This window comes from Tigriopus californicus, chromosome 2, assembly GCF_007210705.1.
Source record: "Tigriopus californicus strain San Diego chromosome 2, Tcal_SD_v2.1, whole genome shotgun sequence".
NCBI classification, from domain to species: Eukaryota; Metazoa; Arthropoda; class Copepoda; order Harpacticoida; family Harpacticidae; genus Tigriopus; species Tigriopus californicus.
In genome coordinates this window covers 8,444,965-8,456,313 of record NC_081441.1, presented here as the reverse complement: position 1 = coordinate 8,456,313, position 11,349 = coordinate 8,444,965, and the positions used below count along the sequence as shown (strand labels likewise).

Sequence of the window (11,349 nt, the reverse complement as noted above, 5' to 3'; positions counted from 1 at the left end):
TCTGAATGAATGGGAATATGTAGATTCTCCACTAATTGCGGCAGATTGGGCTCTGGAATGTACGAGCGAAAACGTTGATAAGTATGAATTAGTTGGGTAAATCACCCCTAGGAAAGACAAGCTCTTAAACTGACCATTCTCGGAGTTGATGATACCTCTGCGGACTAAAAAGTCAATGGTAACTGGACAACTCGTGGTTTTCATCTCCGGCGAGAGAAGTCTTTCAAATATCTGCGAACAAAAGAATGCCACACGTATAGACTTTCACTCGAAAAGAAAGATTCATACATCAAAGCACCTACTCGATGAACAGGCACAAGTTCAAACCCTTCGACCTCTCCGTCGTTATTCTCGGGGGAAAAATCCTCGGGAAGCTCCAAGTCGAAAACAAATTCTGTTTGAGGAAATATTCCCCGCTCGGATTCAAAGAAGAACCTGAAAACCAAATTCAGAGAAGATGGGGTCACTTTTACTTTCCGAGAGCTTTGGTCGTCTCGCTTACGTAACAACCCCACCGGGTTTCATAGTTTTGGCTAGAACAGGCGAGACATTANAAGAAAAAGGAATAAAAACACGGTCATTGGTCCATCTTGAATCTATGTGTATTGGAACTATATTGAGATATAAACCAATCAAAAAGTTGGATATACTCTTTTCCATTGCGTATCAGTCAATTTCATACGGTTTTCTAATGGGCTTAAGAGTTATAATCTGCATTGTAATAGAGCGAATCGTAAAATAAGGGTTGTAAAGTTGCCCCCATTCAGTGAGAAAATCTCGTCTGCAAATATGTGGGGCCATTTCTTGTAAAATGATAACTAGCTCCTTATCCGTACAATAACCCATGTTTGACTGTGACGTTGCTTCATTATCGCAATTGGGAATAACGAATGAGAAATGTGCACTCACAAAGTTATCCCACATCCCTGGCCAAGTGGGTTTTCGGGAGGATCGTTTCTGAAGCCACAAGCAAAGGCCCTCGACGGAATGATTCACATAACCATTGATATCGATGCCATACTGACGAAGGCCTAACATGCCTAGAAGAGTTGAACCATGTCGTTTAGCATGATGTGTTCGGTCCCGTCGCACCAAACATTTTTTTTTAAATGCCCCTTAAACCGTACATGTGGCAGCTCTTTCCATTTTGAGAAGAGGCTCTTGCGAGAAGTTCGGTCTGATATCGTAAGTCTCGTCTCTCCACCCACGAAGGGCGGCAAAATCGCAGTCGTCTCGGATTTTACGTAATACCCCATCCACAGCCTGAGTGCGGCTCTCGAACGAGTCCAAATCATCGCGAATGGAGACCCGATCATCCCGAGAGAAGTCAAACACGTCCTCGAATCGCCGGAGCTCTTCGTAGACATCCTTCCGGATCAAACCGATCTGGGTGTTCTGGCAAAGCAGTGGACGGCATTCCTTCGTCTGGAAACCTAAAGATAAGATATAAGTAGAGTCAGTGGGCATTAATAAAACAACAAAAAAAATCAGTACGATTGATAAGATAAATTAGATCGAGTTGCACAATTTTAGACTAGTTAACTTTATCAATCTCGGAATGGGTTCGACGTCTAGTTCCCCCAGAGGCAAGATGGACGATACTATTGCTCGTCAGATCGAGACCAAAGTTGAAGTGACGACACCAATCGTCACCAACAACCTTCAACACGCCGAAGCCTACAATCTAACTGGTGAGAAAAGGATTATCATCTTTAACCATGCCACCTTCAGTGAGAACAAAATGAGAAGGAGAAATGGGACGGAGAAGGATCGCGATCAACTCACCGAGACATACGAGAGTTTAGGGTTTTCCGTAAAGACATACGAGGATCCGACGAGGCAAGAAATCGATAACGTCATGAGGTTGTTGAAGGAACTTAAGGTTAAATTGGCCTGTTTGATCATCGCCATTCTGACCCACGGTCAGCTCGAAGACGGTCAATGGACAATTCATTCCCACGACAAGACTTACAACTTGGACACGGTCATTGTGGATCCGCTTCTACCCCGCAATTGTAGCGCCTTGGCCGGTCAGCCCAAAATCATTCTGGTTCAAGCGTGTCAGGGCGAGGACACGGATGCAGGAACACCCCTTAAGACCTCTACCGATGGACCTCAGACTCATTTCCCCAAAACGACCAATTACACGATCGCCAACTACTCGGACTTCCTTTTAGCCTACTCCTCCTACAAAGGCCATTTCTCGTTCCGCAACAATAACGGAAGTTGGTTCATTCAGGACTTGTGCAAAGCCATCCACGAGAGCCGTGATGGCGAAGCTTTCCACTCGATCTTGCTCAGAATGAAACGCTACGTGAGCACCGAACGAGCCTCCAATGCCGATCAACCCGAGTTAGACAACAAGCGGCAGATTCCAGTGGTGACTGACACGCTCATCCGACAAATTTACTTGAAAGGTGAACCCGCGAGCCAAAACATCCAAGCCATCACCACCCAAATCGAAAGAACGATTACCGAGCCCGTGGCCGAAATGGAGGTCGTGGAGCTGGCAGGTATGCCTGAGGACGACGACCACGACGACCCTCTCAAGCGGTCCGATCAGAAGCGCAAATCTTTACCTAAACGTCTGGGTAAAGCTATGAAAAATATGTTTAAATCGTGATGAGCCGTGGCTCAACGTATCATTCGACTGCCGTGAATCGAATGGTTTTTCTAAATAATAAATCTGCTGATGGGTCTTCAAAACACCAGCCAATAAAATCTAGTCTAGCCATGGCGTCCGGTCTAGCTCACCTCCGTAGTAGAATCGGTTAAAGGTTTTGGATAAAGCCAACAAGCCCAAGCGATCGTCGGCCAGGTGGGTTGGCGGGGGCGACCCGTGGACCCCGTTGCCCAATGTGCGATTACTCTGCGTACTCATGCCTCTAACCCTAAACTGCGTTGGCGGGACCAAGGGGCAATCACATCCGTAGTCAAATCGACCTCGGCTGATCCAATAAAACGGGGTGATGCGCTTAAGGTTGAGGCGATCACAATGGTCCAAGCGCCATGACGTGGTGAGCCGGACACGCCAAGTCAGATCGCTAGGATCGCGGTTCTGCCGCTTCACAACTGCCTGTGCCTCAGACACCCTCTGGACCTTGAAGACCTTGTCGATCCTCTGGACCTGCTGGACCTTCTGGTTGTCAGTGATTGCTCTTATGGTAGAGGGCCTATTGGCTTGAAAGTCCTGTCCTGGCCTGACGTCACCCCTGGTAGATGTGGGCGGTGGCGGTGGTGGTGGTGAAGGAGCTACCTCTGGTTGGGGCCAGACGCTTACTTCCACATGATGAAGACGGTGATGAGGATTCTGCTCCTTTTTGAGCGATGATGACCACCTTGGAAATTGCTGACGCGCGAGAAAGGCAGTCCAACCGGCAGGAGGGTAGGGAGGGTAGGGAGGGTAGGGAGGAGACGGAGCAGGACCAAGCACGGTGAGAAGGGGGTGGCGCTGGTAGGCCAGGCCTGATTGGGACGGGCTCGCCGAGCAGGAGCAACCAGGAGAAAGCTCACTAGGCCACAACCTTGACCAGGGGCTAGGAGCGACGGAGGTGGCCGCGGCCAAGGTCAATCCCGACCAATTTCGGTTGGGGGTGGTCCCACCCGGACACCGAAGGCCGATCGCCCATCTGAGCATGAGATGAGCCGAGATGCGGATAGCGCACCCCGAGATCAGGTCCAATGCGAGGTTGAGGCCATGGGACCAGGCACGGCTCGGTTAGACCTAGAGCTGGGCCAAGGGAGTCGAGTCCGGGATTAAGTCGGGAACGAGCCGAAGTTTTTTTTCCGGCAGGCGGCAACCCTTCGTGTCATTTTTTCGATAGACAGTGTGTTTGTCCGTGAAACGTCGGGTTTGCGGTGGATGAGCGGGATCATTCATCTACTGGCTACTGGTACGGCGTTTGTTTCTGCCAAAGTGATAAAGATTAAACCTAAACAAACCTTACTCCTCAAACCCTTGTAACCTTGTATATTTGTCCTTTCTTCACATCATATTTACTATACGCGAAAAAATTACTTGGTCACTCTAGTTTGAATCAAGTTGAGGACAATTTCAAGGAAATTGTGAAAGGGTTTTTAGTGAATTCGTCATTGCCTTCTTCTCATGGTTACATTGCAAGGGAAAACAGTTTCAAAATTGTTGTTTATTTGAACTTGAAAGCATATCCTTTATGCTTTCCTTTATGGCTATATTATCCTATATATCCGGTATTTTTGGAATGAACACAGGAGCATTCTTATTCAAACATCTTTGGGAATCCTACACGTATCTTTTGAACATATATCCTTTGCTCAAACAATGGATATTTTTCAGCCAAGAAAAAACATACAAGAAAACTGGAAAAAAGTCAAGAAGAAAATGATCAACATTACTTTGGGCTTGATTTTCATGACCTGTGACGCAAATGCAATAGCAAATACATTCACAATTGACACAGTATGAGCTGGCTTCCAATATATTTTGGGTCAAGTGGGCAGATGGTCTCATTCTTAAATTGAATGGTTTCTCATTACTTATATCATTGAATGGCCGTTTTATTTTATCCTTACCTTCATTTCTCATGTAATGTGTCTCAAGCACAAGGTGTCCATTTCCAGGCTCATATAACCACGCAAGCGTTGAATCCCATCCACAGCCCTATGAAAGTATCGATGCCCAGTCAGTTCTGGCTCATCCCTAATTCTTCAAGGCCTCATGCCTTCTGGGCCCGCACAATGTGGTCACCCTTATTGTTGACATTTCAACTTCAAAACACGCCACGGATTCTCAATGAAAAGCACTTCTCCTTGAGAGCATGCTAAGTTCTTTCCATGGTACTCAGAACTCTGAATCCCGGTCCCTATAATTAGGCGTAGTCATCCCAGGTTAGGCTGTGTGTGACCTGGTATCGTCTTCATGGCCTCGCCGCCCGCCTCACCCACCTCACCCGCCTCACTTGCCTCGCCGGAGCCTCGAACTTCTCGTTTACGAATTGAGCGCGTCTTTGAATGGGATGTCCCGCCCGATCCACCCCCCTCCACCTCCATGTACTCACCTGCCTTTGATCCGCTGGGTGCTCTGTACACGCCCAATGTGGCTGCCATCCCGGAAGTGCACTTGATCCCCGGGCCCATCCGGACCTTTGATCACGTGGGACAATACGAGGCCTTTCGAGATGGAAGAATCCAGGCCTCCGAGCAAAAAGCACGGGCCAAAAAGGCCGAGCAAGCTGCGGCGCAAGAGGCGCCGCTTCAACGAAGATTCTTGCCCGAACAGATGCCCGTACCCGTGGACGGACCGCCGGGCAAGAACGTGTTGACCTACATGGAACGGCAAGCCACCAAGGGCGGACCCATGGCCTTCTTATCGGAATGCGTGAATCAACGCATCCGAGTCAAGGTCGTAGTTCGCGGAGCGGTCAGTATCCGAGGCTCGCTGGAGGCCTTTGTATTGGCCTTTGATAAATATTGGAACCTGGTCTTGTCGGACGTGGACGAGCTGTTCAGTCGGAAACGGCGCGGTCCCAGTATGTTCACTGATCAAGATGCGACCGAGGCCAATGTCTGGACTTGGCGGAATCCCAACCGTCCCAAGGGATCGCAGAAGAAGCGGACACCCGTCAAAACGGAACAAGTGGGTTCCACTACCCTTCATATTCTCAAAACGCGACGGAAAACCGAACTATGTCAACGTCATTTGCCCCAAACTTTACTTCGAGGCGAACATATCGTCACCGTGGCCAAACTGAAATAGAATCTAGGGCTGTGATAGTATCTTTGTATGAAGAGTGGTTTTGATGACTGGATGGATATTCATATTTTAGACGACCGAGTGACGAGCATGAGTAACCGCGAGATGGATGTCTTGGCCGAATTGGTCCGAAAACTCATGGACGTCCAAGCCGAAAGTCAGGCTTTGGACGAAGAGATTATGGCCCTTTCCGAATCCGAGGAGTACAAAGAGTCCAGGAAAAATGAACGCGACATCCGAGGTCCCGTGTCCAGAGATCTCAAAGCGGACGTGGATTTGGCCTCGGGCATGGTGTATCATCTCAAGAAATCGGTGCCCGAAGGTAACAAGTTTTTGGGTGGTTTTGATTAACCCCTGCTTGATGTTTTGTTCGTGCCAATAGGTCATCTCGAGGATGAGTTGCTGCACAAATATTTGGGCATCGCGAATTTGACCGAATCCGTCGAAGATTTGGAGGAGCGCAAAGTTCGAGCCGAAAAATATGTTCAATATCTGGAAGAAAAGCGACAATGTGAGGAGCAAATAGACCCCAAACGAGGCTACTTCTGACTTCCATCACTACTTAAAACCTTCTATATCTAGATAACGAGAACATGGCCGTGGAGATTGCCAACCAAAGGGAGTGCCTCAAAAATACTCAAGGGCCTCGAAAAAGCCAGGCGCCCAATGGCAACGAGCGGAAAATCGAATTGAAGACCCGTATTCGAAGTACCATCAAATCCTATAAGACCATCAAGACATTTCTGGGCGAATTATTGGTTCAAATATCACCCGAGCGAGTGGAAGGGGAAGGCGCCCTCTTGGCCCATCTCCTTCAGGCTCTTTGGACTCTGTTCTTCAGCTCTTCCGGACCCTATGCCTATCTATGTCTGTCCACGTTTTCTCAACGAGTCGATCCACGGGATGTGGCCCTTTTAGTGGACAATGAAATCGCAGAAAGAGATCCAGAGGATCCAGATCGAGTGAGGCTCAATAATTTCCTAGACGAGCAAGAGGATTAACATGCGGTGTATGGGAGATAAAATTGTGTACAACTTATACGGATTATACGGCTTGCCTCAAAATGATGGATCTTTTCGAAGTTTCTATTTTTTTTTTTAAATTTGATCCATTTCATAGCAAATCAATCGTCAACTATTTCGCTTGACATTGTTTTCTCCCGACGTACATGGCTTGGATGGAATGTTGGTCTTTTATGACTGGCTCCATTGTAGTAGTTTTTTGGTCACTTTTTCAATGAATAAAGCAATTTAAGAAAACCCAGAGTGGACTCTGCGAACACAAACTGTTGGGAAATACCATCTTTTTTTCTTTCAATTTACAATTTCTTCATGACAGATTATATGATGGTATTTCCCGTCATGAAGAAATTGTAAATTGAAAGAAAAACAAAGAATAAAGCAATTACAAATGCCAAAAAGTGACGGGCAAAATGTGCTGCAAGGTGGCAGTTTAGTCATTTGTTATTTAATCTTTGGCAAATTTCGTTCACTTTACACGTACACCGATTGTTCACCCATATCACATTTTGGGGTGCACCCATGTCTATTGCTTCAACACATAACAATTCACGTGCCTGGAATATGAACGGCCCACTCCAAAAGTTTTTTTTTTTTTATTCAAACCTGAAATTGTATGCCTAGCGTTTTTATTTTGGTGTGCCAATAACCCCAAAAGGCCGAAAACCCCTGAAGTACAACCGATCTCGGTCATATTATATACATCAATATCAAATTGAGGTTTAGCGATTGAGACACTGGAAGGCGCGCGGCTTCGCCGGCCAGGTATAAATAAGCGACCTACGAGCGTGCGTAGTACGTTGGTCGTGCTAGATCCTGATGATACCAATCCTCCGCTATCTTTGAATGGAGTGAGTGAGACTCTCGGTGAGACTGGATGGAAGTTCAATACATGACAATTTCCTGCCTGTGCGTGGAGAGCAGGTTGACCAGCCAGCACTACTGCTTTACTTATTAGCTCTCTTTCGCTGATTTGAGTCATCATCCTCATGATCATGATGGCATGGCACTGGCACTGAAATCATGGCGTCTTAAGACAATACCATCCTTCGAGCCATCCTATAGATCTATAACAACATGAACTATCAGAGTGTGGCGGATCAGCTCCTCAGTTCCGGATTGCTTTTGACCGCCTTGGAACTTCATGTGGAATTGGCTGAACGTGGCAAAGAGTTGACCTCGTTGAAGAAGTTCTTCGAGAACCCGAGCAACTTTGAGAAATACACGCGAAAGTTCAGTGTTCCACCCTCACCCTGTCCCAGTCAGGCCTCAATTGAAGGCTTCAAACATCGGCGAGGCTCTCAGGTAAGCTCTCTAAACAACTGTGGGGCATTTTGCCAGGCCTTGAGTCATTGGTGACCGTTTCAGGCCACTTTGGATTCCACGTCTCTGTTCGAACTGACCCGATTCTCGGAGGATTCCCGGGCTCAAACCGAGGATCGTTTGGCTGTCCTGGAGTTTGAATTGCGCAAAGCTCGCGAGACGATCCATTCGTTGCGCAGTCAGTTGACCGATCAAGCCGCCAAGCTCCAGGACAGTTTCCATCCCCAAGCTGATGTGCCAGGGGGTGGCGAGTCAGCCAAGTTGTCGCTGATCAGTGATCTGGTGGAGGACCCCGAGGACGATGAGATACCGGCCATTCGTAGTCACGAGCGACGGACCATCAACTATTTAGTCAACGAATATCTGCTCCAACAAGGTTGCAAATTGACCTCCATTACGTTCAGTGACGAGAATTCCGAGGAGGATTTCGAGGATTGGGATTCCGTCGGACTGAACGTGGCCAAGCCGCCCAGTTTGTTGCGATTATTTCGGGATTTTGGCCAACATGTTGTCCCGGAGAAAGATCAGACGGAGCAATCCTGTCAAACCGACGAGCCTTGGATTGATAATGCTGAAATCTCCAGACTGGAAGGTCAAAATCAGGCATTGGAAACTGAGTGTCAAGTGCTTCGTGTAGCCCGAGATGAGTTGAGTGAAAAATTATCCGATCATCAAAAGCTGCAAGATCAAAGTGAAATGAAAATCAAGAAGCTGCAACTGGATCATCAGTGTCTGGAGGAATTGATCGAGACTTTGAAGGCCAATCGCTCTTCTGAACCTTCTGGAAATGCGAATGAAGAAGACCAGCCTTCCAGCGTGGCGATTGAAGATATGGACGTCGATTTAAGTCCCAGATTCCCGATATCAGTTGCATTATTTCAACTGCTCAGCCATCGATGTCACATTCGAAATCAGCCCTCGTCCCAAGAGACCTTGACCAAAATGAGCGAGGCTGATGCCTTGGACACTGTCTTGCAACTCTTGGCCACGAGTCTGCCTAATATCGTTCCCAATGTGATCTTGGCCAAACGGGATGAGCTCATCCCGTTGCTTCTGATCACGATTCAAATGCACCCCGAGTCCAAAATCCGGGATCACTTTCTCAACCTTCTGTTCAACTTGATCAAACGACCCGAGGCTCCACAAAGAGAGATGATCATTCATGGATTCCAAGCCATGGCTCAAAAATCCGGACCTGCCCGGATCGAATCCGAGCTCTTGCCACAATGTTGGGAACAAATCGGCCATAAGTACGAGGAGCGACGAATTCTGGTGGCCGAGACTTGTGGCCAATTGATGCCGTTCATTCCGGCCAATCTGAGAGTTTCATTGCTCTTGTCAATGTTGCAACAAATGGCCTTGGAAGATCGAGAGGTCCAGGTTCGATGCTCGGCTATTCGAAGTCTGGCCTTTCTCGTGATATATCTAGATTCGGACGAGAAGTTCGACTCGTTGTGGCAATTGACCTCGACACTGTTGAAAGAAACGCACTTGGAAGTAATCCATGTGACCCATGAGACCCTCTTGCCCGCCATGGCCCATTTGGGAACCGCTCTGAATCTCTTACATTCCGCGATTGCTCGTGAAAGCATCCACCTTTTGATCAAGCACACAGACTTGGCCGAGGATTGGTCCTCGTACCAAGCCATTCATATTCAATTGACTACTTTGTCCGTCCTTTTGCCTTTTGTGATACATTCTGTGATATCGAGTGCTCCGAAACTACAAAAAGAGAAACGACAAGATCATTCCATTGATCCAGTCCAGCCTAAGGACTTGTGTGTGTCCAACACTTTACAAGTATTTTACCAAGACGAAACCTCCATGGCCAGTGTGATCCAGGCTTTCCAGGATCTGGTGGGCTGTGAATGGTACGAGCGGTGGTCAGAAATGAATTGGTTCCTAGATGCCTTCCTCACTCCGTTCTTTCAAGCATTGGCCAAGATTCCCGTGCCTTCCGAAAGTCACGACTTCGAAGATGCCATTCTAAAGCCCGCCATCGAGTTCGTGAGTCAATTAATCGAGAGTTTTGGCCGTGACTTTGGATTGATGAGCCTCTTGCCGCTCATTGAACGGCAGCAAGAACAAAATCCACCCCATCACATGGATAATGTGCTCAAAGCCGTGATTGCCGTGGCCATTTTGAGGCCCTGCCAAAGTCAGGAAGTGTTTGTGGCCACCCTCAAACAATGGTTAATCTTGCATCTCCAAGAAAGTCATCCCACCAATTCCATACTTTTCGCCATCAAGTCGACACTCAATGAGTCGCGAAACTTTGGGGTTTCAATCGCTGAAATGGCCTGGACATTGGTCACCGATCAAGATCGTGCCCTTCGAAACTTTTCGGGGAGAATTTTCGAGGCCCTGGTGGTTGAGGTCATCGAGGATGATGATTTGATCGGCAATCGAATCCTGCCCGGATTGGTGACTCTGTCCTCGGACCCCGATGAGCTTATCCGAATATCGGCCTTACCCGGCCTTGGAGTGATTATGGCCGGTAGTATGGATGCCTTGCGAGAAAAAGCGGCCTTCCAATTTCTGGTCTCTCTCGAAGAGGGCGAGAGTGCGATCGTGTTCTTGGCGGTTTTGGCAGTCCTCGGGCACGTTTGGAAAGACTTGCCCATGAAAATGAGGGAGGAAACCATTCTCTATAGAGTGGCTCACATTTTCTCCAAATTCTGGTGAGTCTACAGAAGAGGATTTGGTAACATTATATCATTGCTTTTTTTGATTGTTTTTAAATCTTTAGTTCCCTTGATCAAGATGCGGGCAGCTTATCCAGGGTCAGTGATATTTGTCTGAGTCTCCTGCAGCTCTACGAGATCGTCTCGGATCAAACGCTCTCGGCCAATTCGGTGCACCAGATCTTGCTCCCCAACCTGGATTTGCTCTCAAAATGCATGGAGTCAGTGGTGCCGACTGCTCAAGATCGGGTCCATGCCATCGAGGCTAAACTGGAAAGTATCTATGGCGTGGGTCATGCTAATCAGAATGGAGAAAGCCGGCTTCCAACAGGCTCCAATGCAGCCACCAAAATGGTCCAATCCCCGTCATTGGACGAGATGAAGCACAAAATGGGGAAACTATTTAATAAACCCGGAGGACCCGTGCCATTCTGGAAAAAGTCGTGAAAAAAAGTGATTTTGTCTTTTCTTGTGAGAATGAAAATGATGTGTGAATATATAGCAATAGCAATACATTGAATACATATCTAATTCCCATATTCCCATATTCCCATACACAATCATCGAGTGGACTAGTTGTATTAATATTTTC

General features: G+C 47.5%; 5 protein-coding genes across 5 annotated transcripts in view; 4 read left to right on the top strand and 1 right to left on the bottom strand.

Annotated features, from left to right (window-relative positions):
• The window catches only part of LOC131876999 (uncharacterized), a 4,609-nt gene extending 875 nt beyond the window's left edge, over positions 1–3,734 (bottom strand). Inside the window, exons 1-3 of the mRNA XM_059222553.1 lie at positions 2,755–3,734; positions 1,128–1,433; positions 910–1,040 (exon numbers count right to left, since the gene is read on the bottom strand). Of these exons, the coding sequence (XP_059078536.1) occupies positions 910–1,040; positions 1,128–1,433; positions 2,755–3,637 (1,320 nt within the window). The 5' untranslated portion in view covers positions 3,638–3,734. The remainder of the gene's footprint in view (positions 1–909; positions 1,041–1,127; positions 1,434–2,754) is intronic.
• LOC131877000 (caspase-1-like) lies at positions 1,432–2,711 on the top strand. The gene has a single exon (XM_059222554.1). The coding sequence runs from the start codon at positions 1,559–1,561 to the stop codon at positions 2,621–2,623; it is 1,065 nt and encodes a 354-aa protein (XP_059078537.1). The 5' UTR covers positions 1,432–1,558; the 3' UTR covers positions 2,624–2,711.
• Positions 3,735–4,939: 1,205 nt separating the features above from the next.
• Positions 4,940–5,805, top strand: LOC131877003 (U7 snRNA-associated Sm-like protein LSm11; the record flags this gene model as incomplete). Its single annotated transcript, XM_059222556.1, is given in 1 exon segment — positions 4,940–5,805. A coding segment is annotated over 1 exon segment (795 nt), but the record flags the coding sequence as incomplete, so codon positions are not given.
• On the top strand, positions 5,782–7,020 carry LOC131877002 (uncharacterized). Its single transcript, XM_059222555.1, has 3 exons — positions 5,782–6,053; positions 6,114–6,242; positions 6,314–7,020. The coding sequence occupies exons 1-3, from the start codon at positions 5,786–5,788 to the stop codon at positions 6,730–6,732; spliced, it is 816 nt and encodes a 271-aa protein (XP_059078538.1). The 5' UTR covers positions 5,782–5,785; the 3' UTR covers positions 6,733–7,020.
• Positions 7,021–7,616: 596 nt separating this feature from the next.
• Positions 7,617–11,296, top strand: LOC131876998 (RAB11-binding protein RELCH-like). The gene is made up of 3 exons (XM_059222552.1): positions 7,617–8,055; positions 8,119–10,754; positions 10,823–11,296. Exons 1-3 carry the CDS (start codon positions 7,828–7,830, stop codon positions 11,202–11,204), a joined length of 3,246 nt encoding a protein of 1,081 aa, XP_059078535.1. The 5' UTR covers positions 7,617–7,827; the 3' UTR covers positions 11,205–11,296.
• The last annotated feature ends 53 nt before the right edge of the window (positions 11,297–11,349 follow it).